The 26,981-nt window shown below is 33.2% G+C and overlaps 3 protein-coding genes across 8 annotated transcripts; 1 reads left to right on the forward strand and 2 right to left on the reverse strand.

Moving 5' to 3' along the window:
* The first annotated feature begins 207 nt into the window (after positions 1–207).
* On the forward strand, positions 208–5,446 carry LOC115989002 (tetraspanin-3). 2 transcript variants are annotated; one of them, XM_031112654.1, is made up of 3 exons: positions 208–303; positions 335–884; positions 4,689–5,446. In XM_031112654.1, the coding sequence occupies exons 2-3, from the start codon at positions 372–374 to the stop codon at positions 5,031–5,033; spliced, it is 858 nt and encodes a 285-aa protein (XP_030968514.1). In that variant the 5' UTR covers positions 208–303; positions 335–371; the 3' UTR covers positions 5,034–5,446. The 2 variants fall into 2 exon arrangements, with proteins under 2 accessions (XP_030968514.1, XP_030968507.1); XM_031112647.1 differs by having other exon boundaries at positions 214–884.
* Positions 5,447–5,875: 429 nt separating this feature from the next.
* LOC115989017 (tRNA-splicing endonuclease subunit Sen2-1-like) lies at positions 5,876–9,864 on the reverse strand. Of its 3 annotated transcripts, none has more exons than XM_031112675.1 (4): positions 9,669–9,864; positions 8,550–9,283; positions 8,344–8,438; positions 5,876–6,130 (listed from the first exon to the last, which is right to left on the reverse strand). In XM_031112675.1, exons 2-4 carry the CDS (start codon positions 9,275–9,277, stop codon positions 6,117–6,119), a joined length of 837 nt encoding a protein of 278 aa, XP_030968535.1. In that variant the 5' UTR covers positions 9,278–9,283; positions 9,669–9,864; the 3' UTR covers positions 5,876–6,116. The 3 variants fall into 3 exon arrangements, with proteins under 3 accessions (XP_030968535.1, XP_030968524.1, XP_030968531.1); XM_031112664.1 differs by lacking the exon at positions 5,876–6,130 and adding an exon at positions 6,219–6,617; XM_031112671.1 differs by lacking the exon at positions 5,876–6,130 and having other exon boundaries at positions 7,771–8,438.
* A 6,187-nt stretch (positions 9,865–16,051) lies between these two features.
* On the reverse strand, positions 16,052–26,189 carry LOC115989034 (phosphatidylinositol transfer protein 1-like). 3 transcript variants are annotated; one of them, XM_031112686.1, is made up of 10 exons: positions 26,055–26,179; positions 25,552–25,582; positions 25,117–25,265; positions 24,504–24,595; positions 24,376–24,383; positions 24,204–24,275; positions 19,961–20,128; positions 19,225–19,320; positions 17,212–17,334; positions 16,052–16,321 (listed from the first exon to the last, which is right to left on the reverse strand). In XM_031112686.1, the coding sequence occupies exons 1-10, from the start codon at positions 26,072–26,074 to the stop codon at positions 16,280–16,282; spliced, it is 801 nt and encodes a 266-aa protein (XP_030968546.1). In that variant the 5' UTR covers positions 26,075–26,179; the 3' UTR covers positions 16,052–16,279. The 3 variants fall into 3 exon arrangements, with proteins under 3 accessions (XP_030968546.1, XP_030968562.1, XP_030968555.1); XM_031112695.1 differs by lacking the exon at positions 16,052–16,321 and adding an exon at positions 16,328–16,519 and having other exon boundaries at positions 26,055–26,189; XM_031112702.1 differs by lacking the exons at positions 25,552–25,582; positions 26,055–26,179 and adding an exon at positions 25,354–25,457.
* Positions 26,190–26,981: the final 792 nt, after the last annotated feature.

A 26,981-nucleotide genomic window follows, 5' to 3' on the forward strand; every position in this document is an offset into this window, starting at 1 on the left:
TGTCACACCCTTCATGTCAAGCAAAAGCTATGCTGTAATCCCATATACTCAATAACAGGTGTGCTTATACTCCTATAAAATAAAAAATAAAAAAAGTCACACCAATTTGTATCTACATAGACAGGTGTCCATTTGCGCACAGCGAGTACCCCTGTTTTTTTTTTTTTTTTGTACACACCCCCTAGCCCATATAATAAGACCTCTAGCCCATATAATAATACCAACTCCGCATCCCACAACTCTTCATTATTGCTCATAGCTTTTGTTTAGTATCAAAAACAGCGCTAGCTACTGATACAAAGAATTCAAAGAATCTTGCTCAAAAAAAAAAAAAATTCAAAGAATCAGAATCTGAGTGATAACCCAAAGAGATGAGAAGTAGTAACCATTTGATTGGACTGCTAAACTTCCTCACCTTCCTCCTCTCAATCCCAATCCTTGGAGGTGGGATATGGCTAAGCACAAGAGCCAACAACACTGACTGCCTCAAGTTCCTTCAATGGCCTCTGATCATTATTGGGGTTGCTATAATGGTGGTTTCTCTAGCTGGTTTCGCCGGAGCGTGTTACAGAAACACTTTCCTAATGTGGCTATACCTATTTGCCATGTTCTTCATCATAGCTGCGCTTTTAGGGTTCATTATCTTTGCCTATGTGGTCACGGACAAAGGGTCAGGCCGGCCTGTGGCGAACCGGGCTTACGATGATTATTATCTGCAGGACTACTCGGGCTGGCTGGAGCAGCGTGTAGAAGATGCTAGCTACTGGGCAAAGATTAGCTCTTGTATCAGAGACTCTAAGGTTTGCAGCAAGTTGGGGAGGACTGTAGGTGGTATGCCTGAAACTGGTGATATGTTTGTTCGTAGAAAGCTCAACCCTATTGAGGTATGCTCTCTTTGAATATTTCCTCTTATTTTCTTTATTCGTTTTTATAAAATATACAGGAAAAATTATCATTTATGGATGTGACAAATTTTCATTTCCATAAAGAAGTAATAAATTCAACCTGTAACTTTAAAAAACATGAACCATGAAAAAGTAAATAGGCTTTGTACTGAAACTCTGCTGGTTCTCTTTCTTAATTTTTAATGCATCTTATTTCTACCAAAAAACAAAATCTCATCTAAGTGAATTTTATTTTAATTTTTTAATGTTTAATTTAAGTTCAGGTTTGATTTTTAATCTTTTTTAAAAAAAAAAAAATTAAGGTTTAATTGGTTGGGAAATTAAAATTAAAATTTATGTGGGTTCTGGGGGTTCTCTTTGATAAATTATGAGGTGGTTTTATGGTTTTTTTTTTTTTTTTTTTTTTTTTTTTTCAGTGAGTTCTAATATGAGAAAAATGGGTTGGAAAGTTATGGGCCTTAGGGTTAAAATTTATTAATGATTTAAGGGCTTTAAAGTTATGGGCCTAACGTAGATTCACTTTTTGGTATTTGCCTTTTTCTTTTTCCCCCTCTCTCTCTCTCTCTCTCCTTCCTTTTTGAAAGCACATCTTCAAAGTTAAAAGATATTGTAGGAAGAAGATGACTTTTATGTTTATGTGAGGTAGTTCGGTTTTTAGGTATAAATCTCAATTAGGCTCAAAGTTCAAGTGGGGATTGGAGTCATTCGAATCATCCTCAAAGATGCTCTGTCCCCATCATCACCATTGTTCCTGGGCCAACTGTCAACTGATAATTACATGTCGGCCTAACTTCTTTTTAAAATAGTTATATTTACATTTTTTATTTAATATTTTCACAATAAATCTTAATTTTCACAACAAATCTCAAGTGACAAATTATTATTAATGAAAAAAAAAAATTCAGTGGTAAAGTCAGAATAAAATCAATAACAACTTCTCATTTAAGATATTTTTATAAAATATTGTGTAGATCATATTACTCTTTTTTAAATGATAGATTAGAAACCCACCACCTACAAAACCATTATTGTATGTGTCACAACTGCATGATTTTCGACTAATTATTTTTTTTTCTACTTTTTTCCTGCAATCCAAAATATTTAACCGAAATTTAAACATCATATATATTTGGCCAAACTACAATTTGTTCTCCAATAATAGAACAAAATAGTATTTGTAGCAAATGTATCTAGACTAAAACTAAAGTTTGTTTATTTGGGGGATGTGTTGAAAAATGTATGAACTAGATTTTTCACATTGATATAGATTTAACGTGCCATGATAGGGAGGTGGCCCCATTCTGAAATATCTAAATTCTAAAGTCTAAACCCAATAATTATGTCTACAAGACAGCACTAACTAGTAAAACAAGAAAAACCAAAAACCTGTCGTTAGCTTATTTAGCAGTCCAACAACCTTTTGTTTTTGTCTTTAATGTTGAAGATTGATGCTCTGAGCAAGATATTAATTACAACAATATAACCCAGTGGTTGCTGTCCTCTCCTTATCTAGTTATCTTAGCCAAGAGATTACAGCCCTCCAAATAAAGAGAGTTCTAGCTATGTTCTGTTTGGAAGTATTGGGTTGGTTAGCCTTGATTCTTAATCCAAATTCCAAATGGTTTTCTTTAGCGGAATATATATATAATATTTTTTTTCTCTTTTGTTTGGTTGCTTGTTTAGGGCTATAAAAATAAAATGACAAAACTTAGTTACACTATCTTAGGTAGTGTTCCTTAAGTCCCTCTTAGAATTCAGTCACGTGGCTATTTAACTAAAAAATACATTTTCATCCCATGAGAAAAATCCACATGACAGAATCTTAAGAGGGACCATGAGAAAAATCCACATGACAGAATCTTAAGAGGGAAACCGAAGGAATAACACCTAAGTAGTGTACCTTAGTCTTGCCCAAAATAAAATATCTAAGGCAACTTGTTTGGTGGAAGTGGAACAATTATTAACATAGATATTATTTCATAGCTAGATGGCGAGGAGCCTTTCCTTCCCAAATCTCTCATCCCTACCTAAATATAAGTTTCAATAAAGTACATCTTATATAATCATAAAAACATAAAGGGACATAATTGGTTGGTCCAAGCCTAAATTTCTATCACAACCCTTTTGATGGCCTTATACAAGGAGTTTTATTCTTACAATCAATATATATATATATATATATATATTTTGGAGAGATTATTCTTATAATCATTTGGTATGTGACTATGTGTGCAAGTAAAGATTTATCTATTAGTAAATTAGTTAGTGTTCAGAGTAAATCAAATCTTGTTAGAAGAAAATTAAAATAAAATAATTATTAATGATGTCAAGAATTATATAGATTTTAACCTTCAATTCATAGGTATTTTTTAGTAAGTTTATAGTTACAACAACGAGAAGGGGAACCTAAATCTCTTAATTAAAGAGATTAAGTTATGCCACTGAATTATAAGATTCTTGACGATCAGCTCATAGGTTTTAGTAATAATTTGATAGGCGGAGAATAATGTATGTGTTACAGAATATGTATAAGTTTTATTTGATTCAAGGTTTTAAAAAGCATTCTTAAATCTCAACATAGAAGATTAAAATGAAATAAACATAAATATATATGTATGGGTATATCACAAATTTGAATGAAAAATTTGGGAATAAAAGAACAACTATGCATGTCAAGTCGGTAGCATCTTATCATATCTTATCTTATTTTAATATTATTTCATAAGATATTATTAAAAAAATCAACTAATTAAGTATTCGTATTATTTTTTTCAATATTTGGTTGTATTTTCAAAAAAAGATAGCAAAATATATAAAACTATTTATAGTCCCATATTGCTATAATTTAAACTTATTTTTATTTAAAAATTTTAATATACGCCCACACATGTTATATTCGACATTAAAATCTAATCATTTAAATCTTATAGAAATTTTTATCAATGAAAGAAAAACAATTGAAGATTGTAATAAAAATATAAAAATGTTGATATGTTATATAAATAGTAAAACATTGAACTAAAGATATTTATTTTAATAATTTTATTGTTGTATACAATGACACCTTTGCAAATTAAATAACCAATCATATGAGCATTAAAGTTTAATCAAGTTGGAAGTGTTCTTGTATTAGTATATATGAGAAACGTTGAATTACGTATCATATACTTTTAATTATAGATTTTTGTTTTTTGTTTCGTATGATACCAGAGTTGCTTATTTATTTTTATTTTTTTAACAAAAAAATACGTGCATCAGTGCATGTATCATACTGTATAGAATGCATATTTTTATAACCATGATTCAGTAATTTTCTTTTCATGGCGCAATCGCACATGGTGGTTGTTTTAGTCATTTCATTCTTTGCCTTAATGATAGTTTAGTTATTCCATTCTTTGTCTTGATAATGCTGGAGTAGAACTTGCATATTTTTGTTGCTGAGTGTGAGGATCTTTATTGAAGAAAGTAAGAGAGAGTAGATGGGGGATGGTAGTCTATCTCTATCAGAAACAAAGTGCTGCTGGCCACATCATTTGCTATCTCAAGCAGAACCTTTTGTGTTTTAGTTGCTTTTGTTTTAAAACAGACAGAATAGAATGACGCAAAACCAAAGGTGCTAATTTCTAGTTAGATGTTTCCAAAAGCAATTAGCATTAATATTTTTTACAAACAGATATTTAATGATTTATCTCTACAAAATACTATGTATGTGTGTTTCTTAGTACGCATTAATTGTTCAAATACCAGCTGGTGTAACAATAATACTGTTTTGTCTTTGTATAGTCTGGTTGCTGCAAGCCCCCCTCAGACTGTGGCTTTGTCTACAACAATGAGACGTTTTGGACCCCTGGAACAGGAATGGTAACCAACACTGACTGCAATAATTGGAACAATGACCAAGCGCAACTTTGCTATTCTTGTAACTCTTGCAAAGCTGGTGTGCTGGCTAGCCTCAGGAAGAGTTGGAGGAAGGTCTCAGTGATCAACATTGTTGTATTAATCATCCTGGTAATCACTTATGTGATTGCCATTGCAGCGTTTAGGAACAATCGTCGGATTGATAATGATGAACCTTCTGGCGAGGCAAGGATGACAAAGGAAAAACCTAGTAGGATCCAGCTTTACTAAGATGGGGAGGAACAGGCACTCTGAAGCTTAGTTTGTCAATGATTTATTTTGGGGGGTTTTGGTCTTTTACTTAAGGGCTGGTTTGTCATGGACTAATGAACTCGTTTGGTTTGGTTTTGGAAAGGTGGTGGTATATGTAATTTCATGGTGCTCTTTTTTGTTGTTATCACTCTCTCACTAATAAGGGAAAGATGTTACTTGGTATGGAGATTGTGGAGGGATAGGATTTCATTTACCCGTTGTGAATTCATGTACATATATTATTGGTAAGATTGCTCTAGTAGAACTCAAATTTCAGTTGGCTTTCCAGGACAAAAAGATCAACATTTAAACATTGTAAACGAGAGCCTTGATAATGTATTTTAGGTAGCCAATCAAGTGCAGATGCTTTAGTTAAGCTTGGAGCTTTTCAATCTTGTTCTTTTGTCATGCATGATAATCACCGCATGTGATGGAAACACTACTAGACTTTGATAAGATTGAGCTTTCTTGATTTGGATCTGTTAATGTCTAATATATGTTCACAGCAAGTTTACAACATAACCTAGGTGATAAGTACTTAGTGGTTTTAATTTGATCACATTAGTTAGGTTACTTTTTACCAACCAATAACAGCTTATTACCTAGATTTTGTTATGAAAATATTGTGCTCGTTTTTTTATTCATTTGAAATTGAAGCCCATTATGGGATAATTCCGAAATGACAAATATTTATACCAAAATATTTGGTTTTAGTAATCAAATCTGAAATGATCTTCAAAACAGAATTCAAAACTATGTAGGAAATTTTATGAATTTCATGGGAGCTTGAGAAAATTGCTGGGGTTTGTTATTTACTTATTTTAGAACCTAGCGCCTCAAGAAGAATCGGAGAAATTGAACCATAAACAAAGTAACGCTAATTGAAGATTTGTGTAAAACTAAAAACTGGGCTACAAATTACAATAACGAAGTGGCACTGGCTTTTGTGAATGGTATCTCGATAGAAGCACCAAATGTCCCCAGACCGACAGACATGCAACAAGAAGCACGTGAAGATTCTGTTAACCCAATGGTTGCATCTTACGCTAACACATGCATGCTTCAAAACTGAGAAACTGCCACAAGAAAGGACACAAACAGCCAAGAGGCCTCTGATTTAGGACCAAACGGTTTCTTTACGTGCGTATGAAGAACTGAAAGAAATAGAACAGTGCAAGGCAAGGTACATTAGATTAGATGACACCAATGCCATTATCATACACTTGAACTTTCATCAGAGAAGAGAAGGAAATCGAAAAGGTAGCGAAGGGGGGTTGAAGTTTTTAATGCAATGAATCCCCCCTCCCCTTTACCAGTAACTATCCTGGACAACTTTCACACGCGAAAAGAAAGTAGGAATTTTTGCAGCCAGTGAAGGATTTGTAAGCTAGTCAATTATGGCACTGATACCTGTCCTCATAAATCCAATAAGAGCTGAGCTTGTTGGGGTAGAAGTGCATCACTATACAAGTCAATACAAATGCATTTCCAAATTTCCCACAAACATTTTCTTTTTGGCCAAAATTAGTTCTCCACATTTTGCCAACCCCAAACATTTTTGTCCTGCAAAATTTATTTGGATGAAGATGTCTAAGGTACACACAAGCAACTTATCACCGGATTAAGGAATAGTTTCCTGAAATACGGGTAAACTTTCTCCCCATAGCAAATCCTATTCCCTACATCTTGATCTTATATTTCCCTTAGGAAAAAAAAAATTGATGACTAGAGGTGTATTTATACTTCTCAATTGCTTACATTCATGACATAAAGATACAGGTTGTAGGCAATGTTTCCCCAAAATACTATAATGTACATTATGCATTTCTTAATACCTTGTTCATTTGACCAAAAACTTCCATTAAATTTCTCAGACATCTTAGAACTAATTTCCTTAATCACATCCCATAATTCAAAAATGCTGCAATTCTACCTCTATTATTGTAGCATGTATCCAAAGTTCAATAAGGTCATGAATTTTCATTAGGAAGGCCATCCCTTCCAATCAAAGCTTAACATAGTAACTCAGGAGTAAGAAGAGGGGGGCAGGAACTTCCACTTGGGAGAGGGGATAAAACCAACTCATGTGCCTTAGTGCAGCCCATTCAAAAAAATATTCTTGCGGATTTACAAGTATCAACTACTAGACTTTGATATGAGCGTCAATTTCATGCTTGGACTTTCAATTTGAACAATTAACCCCGTGCATTTTAGGTTTTGTGACAAATCAAACCCCTCCATGAAATATTGCAGTTAAAGGTTAAACAGCATTTTCTGCCATGTCATCAGTATTTTTGAAGTACAATTATTACTACCCCTTATTATTGAAAAAAAAAGTTAAAATTAAAACTGCTTCAACTTAAAAGAAACAAATGTGGTTTGCCAAAACAAAAAAGAAAAAGGAAAAAGAAGCAAATCATTCTCAAAAAAAAAAAAAAGGAAGAAGAAGAAGAAGAAGAAGAAGCAAATGTTGATTATGGTTCAATAATCACTGAATCTTGCCTGATTTTCTCAATTATGGCCTAATTCTTAGTTCAAACTATTTCATTTAGAGTTTTATTGAGAAATTAAAAACAACTGAAAAAGATGATAACTCAGAAGCAAATATACCAAACTTTGTCATTTGTGGACTTGTAGTTCTACAAAATTGGCTCAATAAAGTGTAATTCAATAAAGGTGTCAAGTACTTAAATCTAACTAAAGTGATCAAACCACAAACACTAAAAATCATAAACCAATTATAATTTCAATAATATGCATAACAATGTGCATATACCTTAACAAATTGTTCATATAACAAACAACAATATGCGCTATGTATGTGATATATATGTTGACTTGCAGATCCCAAGATCTTCTTTTCAGGCCAATGAACACGAATAATGCAAATCATCTTCCCAGCTGAGTCCTTAATGTCCATAATGGAAACAATTTGCTCCATTTTACATCTTTGGGCGGTGAAATCCAATGGGCATTTGGTTCTCTTTCAGAAAGTCTTTTTCATAATGGTATTTTAAAAAAGTATATATTGTTGACATGAAGAAACCATACATCAACCTTTAATGATAAAATTAATGGAATATTTGATTTGTTGCAAACCTAAAATGTAGGGGGTTAATGGTTCAAATTGAAGGTCCAATGACTAAATTTACACTCAAGTCAAAGTCTAGAGTGATATGTTTAAAAACCTCTACTTTATAATTCAAGAAATCTTAATTAGACCAAAACCAACGGCTTACTATAAAGGAAATCAAGGCAAAAACAAGACTAATACTAACTAGACCAATACCTCGTTCAATTCCAACTAGGCCTGGCTTCAATTTCACATCATGTTTTTGAGTAAATTTGGTCTTTAAACTTGCTTTTCCAAGAGCTTCTTGTTGCCTGCACCAGCATATTAGGCATTAGACTCATTAAAAATACTATAGAAATGGAAGAAGATCCATTTCATAAACTGAAAATACATGTCAAGTGGTGTGGAATATCAACACTTACTTGGTTCTGTTTTCCCCTGTCATATTATCTTCCCGGCATTGTTCTGGATGCCATTTTCTGATAGTTCGCTCTACAACAGTGTATTTTTCCAAACATGATGGAGAGGCAACATCATTACCATTTTTAGTGATCCTAAGAACCAAAAGTGTCTTCACAACACTTCCACTAACTCGAGTAGTGCAATGAAGATCAGACCACAACCTCAACCGGCCATTTCCCTCATCCTCTCCTTCCGATAACACAAGCACAGCATATTCAGAATGGACCAGAGACGGGTGGTGCCGGTAGGCAACAAAATCCACTCCATAATTCAAACCTGACTTGACAACCCAATTCTTCATCCGAAGATGAGAATAAGCCTTGTAGAAATCAGGGAAATTCGGTTTTCGGGATATCATGCACTGCCATAGCTCTACATCATTCTTTGGACACTTATCATCACCTACAACCTTGAGACACTTTAACGAAAAACATAGGTAAAAGGCTTCTTCTAGACCCAGCTGAAACCAGTCATTATCCTTTTCAGCTGTAACAATGCGTTTACCAAAACATGCACGGTCAAGAAGATCAGTTTGCTCTGGTTTTACAGCTATGAGTACAGTACACCCAGTAAGCAATCCATGAGCATCTGATTGAATTAGCGAAGACTGCAGCTGGGATACTATCTTTGACATGGGCTCTGCAAGAGCTTTAGCTTTGAAGCCCTTCCCTTTCCATCTGGGCTCCATTTAATGCTGAAGAAAGATTAAATAATATGCTAAGCTAAGCTAAAATCAACCAAATTTACTAACACATAGGAACTTGCCAAAAACCAAAATAACTTAACACAGAAAGCCTTTTAACCAATATAACACAAGATTAAATGGACTCCATAAAGCAAAATTTCTCACAGGCATTTTTACAAATACTAGGAATACAAATGAAAATTCTCCAAAAGGTACAAGCATTTGGAATTTCAAAGGACATGTAGTAGTAGTAGTAGTAGTAGTAGTAGTAGTTTCTTATATGAACGTAAGAATAGAACTTCAAAGAATTTATAATTACAGGTAAAAAATTTTCGTCATCTTAATGGTCCTAACTGGGTTGCACAGCCACAAAGAGAGAGGAAAAGAGTAATACCTGATATGGTTTGGCCAGAGAAGGGAGGCGGAGGTTTCTGTGGACGATGACGCCGTTGCCAGAAGAGGGAGGCGGCGTTGCGTGGAGGAGGACGACGGGTCTAGGGCTCAACTAATCTCTCCTCCTCCTCTCTCTCCCTTAGGCCTTAACGCCGTTGCACGTTCTAGTTTCCAGATTCGGGATTTTGATTTGGTATTACCAGTTAAGAACCGGGTCAAGTATTTGGTATTAATGGATTTCTGATGTGTTAAATATACTTTTGTAATTTTTTAATCAAAAATATGCTACAACATTTAAAAAAAAAAGATGTCATGTAACTCACTACTCCATTAGTCATGTAAGTAATGACACTAATGGCAATTAACAAAATAATTAGTAGTGCTCCTTTTTTTTTTTTTTTAAGAGAAATATATGTTTACAATATTTTCACAATAAATTCTAAGTAATCGATGTTATTTGCTGTTATTAGTAGGAAAAAAAGTAATTCCAACTGTGTGTTCAAATTAAAACCAATAACAACTTACCACTAGGATTTATAGAAGGGGAAAATTACACTTTATAACTCTAAATTATATCTCATATTACACTTTACACCATAAATTTTTTCAATGCACGCTTTTTTTTTTGGGTTAACTTGGATAGAAATTCAAAGTTTAGAGTGCAAAATGTAATCATTAGTATAATTTAGGGTGATAAACTGTAATTTCTTATCTGTTTTTAAGAGATTGAGAAGATGGACAATTAGATCTTTTCACGTGGTACTATACTTTTCCATCTAAATTAACAACAAACTTGATATTAGGGTGCAAAGAGTAACAAGGATCATATTTTAAGGTGCAAAACGCATATTCGAAAAATTTAGCATGCAAAGTGTAATTAATTGTATAGTTTAAAGTGATAAAATGTAATTTCTCCTAATAGAAATATTGTGAAAATGTTATGAACACAACACTTCTCTTTTTGAAACTTGAGGACTAATAGCACTTATTTGAAACTTGAGTAACCAATTGCATCATTTAAGTAAACTTTAGGGATTAATAGTATATTTTGATCAAATTTTAATTTTAATATATTTATAGTTGGGAATTAGTGACGATTCTTTTATTATACATGTGGCATAAGGGATGGTATCCATTTGTCACAATTACGATTTCTAAGACCTAATTTTTATTATATAGTATATGATTATAAACATTGCATTTTGTAACCTTCGTTAAACATTGCAATGGGCAAAACTACCACTTTAAGACATAAGGTGATTTTGACAGTTGGATTTCTAAATTATTCATTGAAAACAAATATAGAAGTCCTAACAATCAAAATAATTTATTATATGCTTAAATTGAACCACCAAATTAAAAGTTATAGTCAAATCAAAGTTTAACCGTTAATACACATTTCTATGATTAAGACTATACACATGTGATTGTAATTGATTCTTTAGAGAATTAATTCATTTAATTGTCATGTGACATAATTCCATTAGTCTAGGTTTAGGAAAAAAATGTTGGAAAAAGTAGTTTTGCATCTCAAAAAAAAAAGTATTGGAAAATTAATGGATCTATACTATTCACATGAGATAACATGGAATGTCTGAATTTTAGAAATAAAAAATAAAAAAGCGTACCTTGATGTAGTGAAATTCAAAACAAATAAGAAGATTGAACTTGGGAAAACCTTGATCTTCACCCTTATTCCACATAAGCCCAAGACGTGTAGTCTCTCAATCAGTTCTGGACGTTCTTTCTTTTCTCAAAAGCTTGTGTTCTTCCCAAAAACTACTTTTTTTTTTTTCTTAAACATATAAGTAACTAACAGGGGCAGCTATGTTATTTAATAACTTTTATTAAATAATTAACTGATTATCTAATTGGGTTGGTCTTGTAGGACAACTCAACTGGGTTAAGGGTTATAGAGTGTGGCTTAGGATGGGACCAAAGGGACAAATAAAGTTCTAACTCTAATGAGCTTCCGGCTTATTCATCAATTTTTGACAAGCCCAAAGTTACAATTAATGATATTTAATAAAACTATAAAAATATAATTATACTCTAAGCTTTATTAATAAAATTATATCACCAGACTTTATTATCTAATCAATTAACCCCTCCATGAAAATATTCATAATAACACAAAGTCATCAAATATAATTGTCACTTTGAAAATTACTATCTCTTGATCCTTGAGTTCCTGATTTAATCCTTTAAGTTATTTATATATTTATGAAATCAAATCTTATAATAAATAAAGTTGAGTAACTCTTTACTAAAGTGGTTAGACCTAACATTCTAAATAACTAAATCCATTAAATTTATCTCAAAAGAATATTTTATATTTCTAGAAAGAGATTATTTCTTGTTTATTTGGGAACAGCTTATCTAGCTTTTTACTGAATTTTTTTTGCTAAAAGTGTGCTAAAGTACACTTGTACTTCGAAAAATTGAGGAAAAAAAAAGAGGTTTTAAAAAACTGTATATAAAAACTAAAAGCTAAAACTGAGCTTATAAGCTCAACCTAAACAAACATAAACATCTTGAGAATATGTGTCCTCTCAACACTACGTGTGGTTGTCTAACATACCAAGGTTTTGATTGTTAGATTAAATCTCATTTTTGATATATCAAAGTAACTTACATCTCATGATCGGGTTCACAATCTTCTCTGGATTAAGAGTTTATATAAATGAAAGTCGTGAGGTTTATTATCCAGTTGAAAGTCGTTAATAGAGTAATTAATCTCATTGCAATTCAGTTTAATATTTATTATACATTTAAGATACATCAACATATCAACTAAAAGTTTCCAATTTCATGATCAAAACAAATTATCTGAGTTGACATATTATAATCTTCACAGATGAAATGTCTAATTTCATCACCGACTACAAACTTAGGTTTTGAGTAGAACTTAGAATTTATATCTTCTATGACTAAATCACATAAATGCATCTTAAGAACTATATGATTATATCCAAATATTCATGCTACCATTATCTTAAATAATAAAACAACTTTTAATATTTTAATACATAATGGCATACATAACAACATACAATAGGATTTTCTAATCCTAACAAAAAATTCACCATCAAATATAGGATCATTTTTAGTTCTAACGAATATATGGTCTAGGTTTTATATTTTAATCAAATATATTAAAAATAAGTGCTCAATTAAAATAAATTACTACTTCCTAAATATCCAACAATCTTATTTGATCCCAAAACGGCAAAATTTAAGATCGCTCAATAAGATGGAACTCAAAAACGGATTTGAAAACATTAAAATTGCTAAGAAAAACAAGAGAAAAACAATTGTCAGACTCATGTAGGGGTGATTTTAGCATACATTAGTAAACATACGAATTAAGATAGGCCTTTTTTCATAATAAAGTTGTTAAATTTGAATATTTTTTTTCTTCTTCTAATTATACTATTTTCACCTCAATCAGAAGTGTGAATCGAAAGTTATGATCAAAACACCGAGATATGCTCAAACTCTAAAATTCAGCCGTTTTTACTCGATTTTTGCGATTCCAACTCATATCCAACGACTTTTTGAGATAGAGATCCAAATTTCTCAGTTTTGGAGAGTCCCAAACTCATCCAAACTTGTCAACTAAGACCATCCTCTCCCTCTATAAATAGAATAGGAATTCATAATTCGAAGCACACAATTTCCTAAAAAATTCAAAGTAAAGCTAGTAATCCTTTCATGTCTATTTGAGAATAACTTATTTAGTTAAAATTGAAAACTTTTTGTTGAAAATATTGTAGATAAAGCTAAAAAGTAGCTGAAATAGTACAGTAGGACTTATGAATAGTACCAAAAAGTGCAATGAGACCTATGAATAATAGCAAAAATAAGCTGAATAATAATAAAAAAATAAGCTAAATAATAAAAAAAGTTGGCTTTTTAAGCCATGCCAAATGCACACTTCATTTGGCATTGACATGTAACCAACTCCCTATTGCTCAGCTCTCTAATCTCTAGAACCCTACAACATTCCCAAACTCATCCTAAACAAGAAACCATAGTGTTAAGATCATCTCTTTTACCCTAAACTAATCATCAAGGCTCGTACATGTAGGGGTCGTTTTTCATTTTCTTCTGAATTTTCTTTTTTTTTGATAATCCTTTTGAATTTTCTTTAATTCAATAAGAAAACATGTTTGTCTTCAATGATATAGATAATTTAGAATCAAAGCAAGGTAGATTTCAATTGAAAGTCATACGTTGTTTTGGTGTTCAATACTATTTTTTTCATAACCCTAGATGCTAAATCTTGTTTTTCAGTGAATGGCATGCAATTTGCTATCTTTTTATATGACATGTTGAATGATTAGATGACATGACATGATAACACCACGTCTTAATTTAAAATCAGATCTAAGATCAATGGTTCATAGATTATAGGTCATATAAAATGTAATTATCATCTTTTTAAAGTCTAACTAGGACTTCAAGCCATGAAATTTTTCTTAGATTGTATCTACAGCCAAGGCTATATAATTTTCTTATTATATTTGAATGGATGTAAATTAAACAGTTTTTATCAATAAAATGAAGAATTATTTTTTTTATTTTTTTTCCCATAAATTAAAATAAGTGATAACTCAAAGTGTACAACCCTTAATCAAGGGGACAAATATCATTAGTTGATCAAACTGCCCATTTTAAGAGACTCTTAACATGAGCTCACCCACTCACGTGGGATTAGTCAAAATACAACTAACCTGCAGCCTTGATCTCTCATAGTGATATCTTAATCAAAAAAAAAAAAAAAAAAAAATCATTTCTTGGGGCCTAAATTTACTAGACTTGGCAAAGCGAGTAGGTTGGGTCAATCGGGTTGACTTGTATTTTTCCACATAAATTTTTTATTTTAAAAAAAAGACTAATTTATCACTTGGTAAGTTATGTAGCAAATTACATGGTGTGAAATGCATTATTTTGAATTCACCACTTATATCAACAAAAGAACTTAGCTGAATAAATTGATATTTGTTCAATAATTATAAAATTATACAAATCCTAACATTGCTAACCAAAAACATAGCACAAACACAAAAGAATCTGGTCTACCCTTTGAAAATCTAATTAAAACAAACACACAAGTTTCACTTCTATACAATATCACCACCTAAAAATAGAGAATAAAATTACAAATGCCTTATTAGATAACTAATTTGACAAAGAATAAAAATATACAAGAAATTTACAATCTTGAAAACTAATTTTATAATCTAATATCTTAAAAAATAATCTAATAGTTGTGTTTAATTTAAGATACACTATCACTTTGTTTCAATTTGGAAATATACATCAAAGTTTGATTGTTTACTTATTTATATATGGTATCTTTTATGAATATCATGTTGTTATTAAGTAACACACATTTTAGGAAATATCATATTTTATTTTGAAAAACCGTTTATTTTGGCTATGAACTATTTAAAAATAGGCCTAAGTATTCATAAATTATGCCAATCTCATTGGCTTTACTTTTTTCACACTTATAAATATTTTTCATACATGTTTATAATTTCAAAATATATGTTTTTTACCCTACTTCAACCAGATGGCATGTCTCGCGTGGCACTAATATTATATTTGTGAATTGAGTTTGAGTTATGTTTTGTAAAGCCCAAAAACAAACAAGTTAGCCAATCATATCTTTATTTATTTATTTTTAATAAAAAAAAGTTATAATAAATGGGCGGAATCATGAGTTAATCACGTCAGATTGGGTTGACCCACAAAAAGGGTCAAGTCACAAGTTAATCTATTTTACTTTGGATCAAACAATTCTAGTTCGGGTCGGGTTGTATGGTCCTGACCCATTTTGCTACGTTTAAGATTTACATTTTACCTTTAGATACAAAATGTATTTAGAGAGAAGGTTTTGGATTCCATATTCAAATTAGTTTAAATGCATGAATAAAGTATGAAAGGAAAATTTTTTTTTTTTTTATGAAATGTATTGATATATATCTTAGAGTCAGAATTTTGTAGCACATAATTGTTTCGTCTGTCCAGAAAACCTTATTTTGAAATGAAATTGATGGAGAACTCACAAAGTGTAATTTCTAGCGAATAATGGGGTCACATATTCATGATATATAATTTTTTTCCTGTTAATTATACATATGCATTTGATAGGTCTTAAACCCGATACCTCACCCTACATCCAGTACTTATAAGAAAAGCCCCCAATTGAGCTAGTGCTCATTGGCCAGGACTCACAATAATCGTATCACCTGAAATTATGTGACATGATTATCACCTGAAGCAGTCCCAAATATGTGACACACTTATTACCTTTATCACCTGAAGCAGTCCCCAATATGACACAATTATTAACTGAAATTATGAATGCCTCGCTGTCAAAATCTAATTTAGAATACTTTCAATTATAACGGAGTATCAAATCAAATTAATAGTATGGATTAAATATTTTAGCTGCTGTATAGCTGTGACACTGCAGATATATTTAGCTGTGACACTGCAGATATATCACCAGAAGAATTTATAACAGACTTTGCACATCAGCGGCAAGCATATACTACCCGGAAATGTGAGCTCCTTCCATAAGTGCCTCCACTACCTTGTTTAACCTTCTATTCTAGTCACCAAAGTTGGCTTGCCAAGTTTCTGCTTTTGAGCACAGAATACTAGTCACTGAAACTAAATTATCTTTACAAAAAAGAATGCAGATATGCATTTCCAGAGTCTTAAAATTAATCAGGATATGCTTTTAACTTGAGGTAGTGACAAGAGGGACCTCAGACACTTGTACAACTACAAAAAGAGCTATCACGATTAAATTTCCACTTTTTTATAACTGCAAACCTGCAGTTTAGAGGAGGTGATTATATATTTATATGTGTCTAGAGGCCATTTCTAGAAGACAAGATTATAACTCAGTGCATATATATTTCTGAGACTACATCCACAAATTCATTGAGAGTAAGTAAGAGCCTTCTTTGACTCTACGGATCTGAACTATTCATCTACTAAGTCTTTCTGGAAAATAAAGAACACCTAAATTCAACAAAATGGAGCTGCCATCACTAGGCAGATGTTTGTTGTATCATGGAAATGTATTTCAATTTATTTTAATTCATATGGCACCATTGTTTTCATGAGATCAGAAAGTAGTCCAATTTCCATTAAGTACATGATGAAAATGTTGATTATTTTTGGTATTTTGAGAAATGAAATCATGAACATCGTGAAGTGTCCAGTGACCCATTACAAACAAAAAAAATGTGTAAGGAACAAATATATACCAATGAATGATGATTTAATATCCGAACATGAGTAAATGTAATTGGGCAACAAACAAGAACATGGAAGAATATATGGAAAACAAATTCTATAACAACCTAGTTAAATTCAATCCTGTCATATTAAAAAAGAAAACAAAAATGTTGACTTAGTATCCTCACACAATCCCCAGATGGAAATCCACAATTCAACGACATATTCACAGATCATATGAAATCTCTAATGCGGAGTTTGGATGTTTAGGACTGTCTTACCTCATTTAAAGCAGATTGGGTTTGTTGTTCAAATTCACGTACTTGTTGCATTGTCATCCCATACCATTCATCAATCCAACTATAACAATTCCGATGACTCCCCCAAAAAAGAGCCTTTTCACCCTACAGAAAGCATAAAAAAGCATCAATGAGGTTTTTGCTTTTGGGTGTTTAAGGAAAACTCTGATAATTCTGTCTATTTTATATATGATGAAATATTAGGGCAAAATCATGTATCCACCACCAAAACAAATAATGAAAATACATGAAAATTAGAATATACAGCTAAAGATCAATTCCAGTTAATACTATTGATAATTCAGCAATTCCAAATGCATGTATCTTCAATTTTTCAATTTAAAAAATTAGTATAACAATGCAAGGAACATTAGTATAATAATGGCAAGTTCCTTGGTGCAATGGTAAGTGCCTTCCACCCAAAGCGACATGTTGTGGATTTGGGTCGAGATCAGCCCCTCCAAAAAATTGGAGGTAAGGCCACCTACCAAACACTTCTTCCAAATCTTGTAAAAGTGGAAACTTTTTTGTGCATTGGATGACTTTTTTTTTAGTAATTCATTGTTGTTCAACCAACTTTGTTGTATTAGTCAATAAAGCAAGTCCAAGTTTTTTCCCCCACTTATCATCCATTCAAAGTTTTTCAATCTTTCCAAGATATGCCACTTAACAAAGTCACTCAGTAGTTCGCTCAATGAAACTTGATAGGGATGACAATGGGGTAGGGCGAGATTGGACCAAGGGTGCCTTATCCTTGCCCCATCCCCTCTTTGGGGTCAGGAAAACCCATATGGGTTAGGGTGGGTTCAGGTAAAGTTGGAGGTATTTAGCCATCTTTGATAAGGTGGCTTCAACATAAACGAGGTAAAGATGATAAAGGCAGGGGATAGACAGTTGCAAGATACTAAAAGAGAGAAAACGCAATTGTTTGTGGGATGGTAGTAAAATATGTACAAAAAATTATAAGTAAAACATATATTAAAAAATTAACTACACACACACACATAATCAGAGTAGGGTGGGGTGGGAGGAGGCATGCAAAACTTGTCCTTGCCCCGTCACCTCTTTGGGGTGGGAAAAACCTGTATGGGGCAAGTCATTTAATAGCCTGTCTATTTTTTCCATCCCTAAAATTTTCCTTTTTGAGTTGGCCCTTTTCTTTGGTTATTGTCCTTCAAACTAAGTCATGTTAGTAGCCTGTCTATTTTTCAAGAAAAGTTATTGCCTCTCAATCAAGTTCCTAACACAATCTATAATTTTTCCTTTCGATAAGTGTTTATATTATTATAGAAGAACAGGTAAAAGTGACAATGCCCAAGTTATGAACTACATTTTCCATACATGCAGAGTTGCATCAACCCCCCAACAGCAGCAAGATCTTAAGAACTGGAAGGCAATAGCCAGGAAAAATCCAAATATGGATGCTATGACATCCTTCATGGATGACAGAAAACCGGTTTAGTTAGTTGCTTCAATTGCTGATATCTTATATACTCAACTTCTGTAGAAGCATGCAGCACATTGTCCCAAAATAAATCAACTATTAGACAGGCTACTATGTCTAGGGAATTGCAAACTGAGTCTAATGAAGCTCTACAAACATTTTGAAAACCAAGGGAAAAGATAAATAATGTTCAGCCTTTTGGTAACTTCCATAATGTTCCAACATAGATGAAACAAAAGTTTCCTGCCTTCTCTTGTAATTAGATGTCATCTGCTGATTTTGTTAACAAAAGAATTGGCCTTACGCACAAAATTAAATTGAGCATAGAACATTGATTCTTCAATCTTCATTATAAGTAATCATCCAATTGCATGTGTATATTTAAATTCAAATTTAAAATCTGCTTAAGTCCTATTAACATCTTTCAACTTACTGATATATGGCATGTTATTATGGTAAGCAACCCAGGAAAAGTGTGGGCATCTGCCTTCACCAAAAAATTTGTATTGAAATCAATATCTCAAGAATTGTTCAAAGCAAAGAGGTTTTACCGCTACTAGAGCTTGTTCAAGTCGGTATCCAAAGCCCCAGTATGGTGCATCAATTGTTACCAATTTGTATGCTGTCATAACAGGATCACACCTATCCTGCAAACAAATTTCATGAACAAAGTAGAAAATATTTTTGAATGAGGGTTTAAGAGACATGCAAATCATAGGAAAACAACAATTGTTTTGCAAGATAGTTGATCCATGAAACTGTGATAGCCAAAGAAAATGTTATAGCTTGAGTTTGAATAACTAAAAATGTTGTATCCAGTGCAAAAAGCTCCCACTTTTGCAGAGACTGGGAGTAGGGATTGGTAGTAGCTTTACCCCAAATTTTTTTTTTTAGAGGAAGACCCACAACCTATCACTTTTGGAGGAAGGCACTTATCATTGCACCTAGGCCCAACCTCTTGTGAGGGTGAATAACTAGTTAATAAAAAATGAAAACTGGTCTACATATTTTATCTACAAATTTTTAAGCCTTATGTAAAGTGAGGTGAGGAATCTAGGGACTCCCCCCAAAATGGGAAGAGAAAGAATGGGGCTTTCTTTGAAGGAGAAAGCTACAAACAATGGGATGATTCTTGCAAAAGCCATCAAAGAGGGAAAGTGAGTTATCAACATGACAGGCCCACATGACAATTAGAAAGAAAATAATAACTGAAAGAATTAAGCCAAGTTCCTTGAGTAGCAGCATCCATACAAATATGTATTACAGGATCAAATAACATGTAACAACCTGCCATCCCTCCAAAAGTGGGCCACGGCCAGTTCTTTCTGATTTGAATTTGGTGAAGTCCACAGTGTTATTTCCGACTAGATAACTCCAATAATTCGTTTCAGTAGAAGCTATATCAATATATTCCACTTCCCTGGTTGCTAGTTGTTCTTCACTTAGACCATGCACCTAGATTTTCAGCTACATAGTTGAGAAAGGCCAAAATAACAGACAAAAAATAACAAACAAAAAGTTGAAAAAGGGTGTGAACTTATATTTGTTTAAAGAAAAGTTAAAGCCATGCAATTGCTAATATAAAGATATAGATATAAAGTGGCCAAAAAAACAAACAGTTAATTGACTTTCCAGTCTGATCAGTGTGTGCATGCCTCTATCTCCTCTGCTTCAATTAGTTAAATGGGTACCTTTGTTTATGCCCACAATGATGGTATGGATAGTTATTAGACTTGAGATTAGATAGGGATTAGTATTTGAGTTCAGTTAGGATTAGTTTTCATTAGTTATTATCTTTTATCTCTTTATTTCCTAGAAGCTCTAGGTCTATATAAGCTGCTGATTTATTTGTATTTGAGAAGAGAATATTGATTAATGAGTTTCAGATTGGAGATTTTCCAATCTGTTGGGTGCTAATTCCTAACACCTTAGATGCTGATGCCTAAATTTTTTTTACTAGGTGCTGATTCTAAGCAACCCCTAGGTACCAATTCTCAGGGTTTATCTTCTAATTTCCTTCTTTTGCAGATGCTGATTCATAGACTGGTGTTGTATGTGCAAACAGAGTGGGGAATTGGTGGATAACTTCCTTCTTCATTGCCCTATAGCATATGAGCTGTGGACAATGGTATTTAGCTTGTTTGGAATCCACTGGGGTATGCCGCACTGGGTTGTGGGGGTGTGTGCCACATTGCTTAATGTGGTGCATTTGGAGGGAACAGAATGCTAAAGTTTTGAGGGATGTGAATGTTCTATTCTCGAGATTAAGTCTTTCTTCTTTCATACTTTGATTGAGTGGAGCTTAGCTCTACAATCTTTGTCTTGCTCCTCTATTTCTGATCTGTTGGATCTTTGTAATTTGGGTTCTTGATTGTTTTTGTTCCCTTAGTACATTTCTAGTGTACTTCGGTTTCTTTTTGTTTTCAATAAATTTTTTTGTTACTTATCAACAAAAAAAAATTCTTGCTCTTTTATTTTCTCTTGATTGTCTTGCATCAATTTGGTATTCAGAGCAAACCAAATCTAATTTCAAAAAAAAAAAATATCCTCGTTTTTCCTTTTCAACCCATCACAAAACCATCTGTCAAATATCAAAACCCAAATTACTGTGCTCAGCCACCCCGCCATCGTGTCAGCCATTTCGATTGGTTGTATCCAATACCTGAAATTTTGGTCAGATCTCACTGGTCTTTCAAAGTTCCACATAAAACTAGACTCAACCAATTCTAATACAAGATCCAACCCATCATATTGAAAGCCCAAAACCAATCAGTGACTTCCCTTTGACGTTCTGCAGTGCCAGGCCCAAGCTATAGGGCGCATCAGCTTGAAGTGCAATGCTCAGGTTCAACTCGAGTGTGCAAGTTCACGTTCTTATCACAATTTTTTTTTTAGAGATTTATTATTTTAGTGCACAATGGTAGCAGTTCAAACACCTATTTTTTATGGTTATCAAGATGACAACCCATGGATTTTCAAATTTTGGATATTTGCAGTGGAACAATTCTTTGCACAAGTGCATTTATCAAATGACAAACAAAAAATGTGGTATGCCAAAACAAGTGTTTCTTGTAGAGCTTTGAAGTATTGGAATCATTATGACAACCTACACTTTCGAAGGCATTGGTTGCTAATTACTTGCGAAAGCATGAAAGAAGACCTTCGCATTGTATATTTCCCGCAAATTTTCACAAGAATAAAGAGTCAATTGCACAATTTGAATGGTGGACTTGATGAAGGCTTATGATTCTATCCCTTGGGACTTTATTCTACAATGCCTCACTACAGTTGGAGTTCCTGCAATCTTTGTGGATTGGGTCAGAGAATGTATTTCTTCTGCCTCTTTCTCTATTGCATTGAATGGTAGTCTTGTGGGGGATTTTAAGGGTGGCAAGGGTCTCAGACAGGGGGATCCTTTGTCATCTTACCTATCTGATCTTGGGACGGAGGTCTTCACTAGAATTATGCATTGCAAAGTCCAGGAGGCTGAGCACTTTAAATTCCAACCAAATGACCTTCTAATGCTTAGTGTTATTGAGTTAGGTATTGAGGAGTTTAAAAGATTTTCTGGCCTTTGTGCTAATCCTTTTAAGAGTGAGATTTTCTTTGGGGGAGTACTGAACAGCTTGAAAGAGAGTATTCTGAACGTCGTCATGTTCAAGAAGGGGCGTCTTCCTGTGAGGTATTTGGGTGTTCCTCTCATTCCTGGTAAATTGAGATACCAAGATTGTTTGCTTCTGTTGGAAAAGATCACATGCTAGAGTCTCCTCTTGGGCCTCCAAAGTGCTGAGTTTTGCTGGCAGGTTACAATTGATACAATCTGTACTGTTCAGCATCCAGGCCTTTTGGTCCAATGTGTTTATCTGGCCTAAGAAGACTAAAGGCTATAGACAGAAACTTGCTAGTTTTCTAGTTTTCTATGGAAGGGTTCAGATGGCCTAGTAAAAGGGGCAAAAGTAGCCTGGGATGTCATTTGCTGCCCTAAGAAAGAAGGTGAGTTTGGTCTAAAAAGAGTGGAGGAGTGGAATAAATCTGTGTCATGAAATTTCTATGGCTTCTCTTCACTCAAGCTGGCTTTTTATGGGTAGCTTGAGTCAAAACCTATCTTCTTAAGGGCCAAAGCATATGGAGTGTCAAAAATCCTCACAATTGTTCTTGGGTGTGGAGAAAGATTCTAAAACTTAGTGTGCGTTTGGATATTGATGAAAAATGAAAATTATTTCATTATTCAGCTTATTTTTGCTACTATTCATAGGTCTTACTGTACTTTTTGGCACTATTCATAGGCTCCACTGTACTATTTCAACTAAATTTTACCTTTATTTATAGTACTTTCAGCAAAATAAGTGGTATCCAAACACACCCTTAGAAGTCTTTTCAAACCTCATTTTAAAATCCAGGTGGGAGATGGAGCTAATATCTTCTTGAGGCTTGACTTTTGGAGCCCTGAAGGCCCCTGTGAGAAGTTTGGTCATAGAGTAGTGTATGATGCAGCTAGTAGTGTTAATGCAAAACTTGCTAGTGTCATCCCTGACAGAAATTGGGATTGGGGTCATGCTAGATCAGAAGATTTGGTGACTATTCTTAGCAAGTTACCTCTGCTTGAGATTGGTTAAGTAGATAAGCTAGATGGCTCCCTTCAGGTTCTGGTATTCTTCCTGTAGCTAATGCCTAGGATCAAATCAGGCAGCATAGACCTCTGGTGGACTAGTGGAGGTGATCTGGTTTTCCAAAAAAATTCCAAGATGGGAGCATGGCCAGCAATGAAGGGTAGGCTATCTACCAAATAAAGTTTGGCTAATTGGACTATTACAAGTGACCTTCTGTGTGTCCTCTGTAGGTCTGCTCTGGAGAATAGGGAGCACTTGTTCTTTAAATGCTCCTTTTCTCATAGAATTTGGGGTAAGTTAATGTATTGGTGCTGCCAAGATAGGATTGGGGAGATAGTATTGTGGCCTGGGCTGAAAAGAGTTGAAGTGGTAAGTCTTTGAAGGCTGATTGCAGCAGGCTAGCATTTAGTGCTGCCATATATCAATTTTGGGCTCAAAAGAATGCTATCACTTTCTAAGGCTTGGTTAAATTTGAAGATCAAATTGTGGAACTTGTTAGGGAGCAAATCAAGTTTTAAATTCATGTGTTGTTAGCAGAATCCGTTCTTAAGCAAGTTCACCCTGTTTCTTCTAGTTGTTAGGTGTATTGTACTCATGTGCTGATATTGCTATCTGTTGTTAGCCTTTGCTTGGGGCTTGAGGTTGTATTTTCAAGCCTTTTGGCTTGCGTGGATTCTGTATTTGTTGCTGGTTTCCAGCTAATGTTTCAATAAAAATTTTGCTTGATTATTAAAAAAAAAAAAAAAAGCACAAACAAGAAAGAAAACATAGAATCCAATGCAAAATCATACAATTTAAGAGATGGAACTCCTAGTCTCTAACACCCCCCCCCCCTCCCCCCCAACCCAAAAAAGAAAAATTTGCTACTCTAGATAAAGGTATGATTTTTAGTATATTGGTCAAAGAAGAGAGAAACTTACATTTTCTGACTGCCCATTGCCAGACATATGAACAGTTTCAATGGTTAACTGAAACCTGGGAAAATATGGGCACTGCAGAAATGTAAAACCAATAAGTATGCTCTTCACTATATACTGAAATATTTGCACAAGAACATTTACTGAATGGGAAATTAATTGGGGAAGTTGTTACCTTCATTACTGGGTAATGTGGCATCCATTTGCAAATTACCAAAAAGAAAAAAAAAAAAAAAGCATATTAATTTAAGTTTTAAAAGGAACATGTTACACAGAGAATGATATCATGACGACGTGGCGAACCTGATTTGCATCTTGGGAATGCATTCCAGGCTTCCTCTTGCATGATGAGAGCATCTGCTGGAGCAAAAGTAGTAAGCCAAGAAGGAACTTTGCTGCAATAAGAATTGCAAGAGTAAGAGATTGTAACAGTTGTAACCATAAAGTTCATATCCACAGTAAAATAAGTCTCTAGCAGTGATTCACTTAACCGAAATGAACTTAATCGGGAAGAAGAAAAAAAAAATGACAGAACTTGTAAGGACTGATTCAACTGAATGGCAGCAATTACGATCATTAGAATCAAAATAATTACATTGATTATATAACCACTTGTGGCAGTCATAACTCATAATGCTATTAGTCCAATATAAAGCAAAAACCTTTGTCTAAGATTGCACTATAGTCACCCTACTAAAATTTCAGTTCAGTCATTGCTCTTCAACCCATGAAAGGCAGTCAAAAGAGTCTGACTTTCTAAGTCAATAAGGCAATAAAGCAGCTCAAATTTTAAGGGAATATTAGCTAACTAACTAATTATAAGAGGGCCTTGAAAAACAAAGGAAGCCACTTTCACATGCCAAGTCACAATTCAATAACAAATTCATTCTACCATACTTAGCATTCACCGCCTTACCTTTGTAGGCGATAAACTTTATTAGTGTATCGACCCTTTCCAAGTACATCATCTTCAAAATCTTTATTCTCCAAGACTTCTACCCCTTCATTACCAGTTGTGTGCTGTTGTGACATCTTCATGACCACATACGTATGAGCTACATGATACTACATTGCAATCGTGCAAAGTTTGTAATTAGTGGCAATCTCACAATCCAGTTAGGAACTAGACTGGGTATGAAAAATTTTATAGTACCTCTATGATCATAACCATGTATTTTCAAGTGTTCTAATCTCCATCATTTCTTCATGAAGATAAATAAAAGGGCTAAGATTAGAACACCTGAAATGAACAATTCTGATCATAGTGGATATCAAACCCTACCATAGAAGACCCTTTATTATTACACATTTTGTAAATTTTTGAAAATTTAAGCACATTCTCTTGGTTTACCTCTTCCAACGACATGGGCATGACAATCCGACTTCACAAAAGAACCCCAGTTGAAAATTAACAGGTTAAGGGAAACCTCCAAAAACAACAGAGAAATTTACTTGTAATAATTAACAATTGCATAAAGAAACTAAAAATAGCACTTCTTCATAACCATAACCGTTACCGCACATTACTGCATAAAACTAGCATAAAATAAAAATATCAAAGTATCAGACTAATGGGTGTCACTGATATCATTTGAAGTCGCTAAAATTAAACTAAGAAAAGAAACTACTGCTTGACAATTTTATCTGAAATGGGTCAACTATATTAAGGCAAAACTACATAACAAGAATTCAATTATTAATTTTTCTTAAACTATGAATCCTAAACTTAGTATTGAGTAAAACATAAACAACACTAAGCCCACTTACAAAACAACATTAGTAAAAAGTTCAATTCAAAAAACAAAATCATGCAACAAAAACTTGAGAATAATTTGAAAGACAGAAAAAGGATACAATTCCTTGATTTGAACCATCTCTTCTAGAATGGAGCGTTCAAATGTAGAAAATATTAATGTAAAGCTGAGAGAGAGAGAGAGAGAGAGAGAGACAGAAAAGGAGAGTATAAGAGAGAAATAAAAAGAGAGAAATAAAAAGAGAGAATATATTCGAGTGAACACGAAAGACATACGAGGAATATGCTCTTAAAGAAGAAACGAAAGGCGCGCTTAAAGAAGAAGCGAAAGCTTAAGCGCAAACGTAAACGTCAAGTCGTAGACAAATCCACGACTGCTTTCTTTTGACCGTTTAGTGGACTTTTCACAATTGGAATGAAAGTGGTAGGAAAGTTCTTCTTTTAAAAAATTATTCTAATTCTTTTTCACCGTTCCAAACAGGGTGTCCATTGTCTTTTATATGTCTATATAATGCTAATGACTTCATTAATAAGTATGATATATAGTTTTTAGGAGTATATTTCTAAGTAATATTTTATGATATTGGTTTTGTTTTTTACTAATTACCAATACCGACATCTCACGAGACTTGGCTATATTTTTAACATTGGTTTTGAATTGACTAATCTTCATCATTAAAAGGTCCGTTCAATAAAGCTACCATAAGCCAAAAGAAAATAATATAGATATAGACAGTAATATCATGGAATCTTACTCACATTGACAATTCCAATTTTATTGAAATTGATTTTAAAATAAAAATAAAAAATAAAACCTTTTAAGTTTTAACTGTATTTGGGGTGTGAATTTAAAAGTCACCGGTTGAAATTCTATCCTATCTTAAAAAAATTTGTACTAGAGACAAATTTAATAAATCAAAATATATATATATCATATCATATCATCATATACTATACTAGCCTCATGCGCGTGCTTAAAGGCTCTTCTATTTTTTGGGTAAAGATTAATAATTTGTCTCTATTATAAT

The sequence above is a fragment of the Quercus lobata genome, chromosome 1 (assembly GCF_001633185.2).
Source record: "Quercus lobata isolate SW786 chromosome 1, ValleyOak3.0 Primary Assembly, whole genome shotgun sequence".
NCBI lineage: Eukaryota > Viridiplantae > Streptophyta > Magnoliopsida > Fagales > Fagaceae > Quercus > Quercus lobata.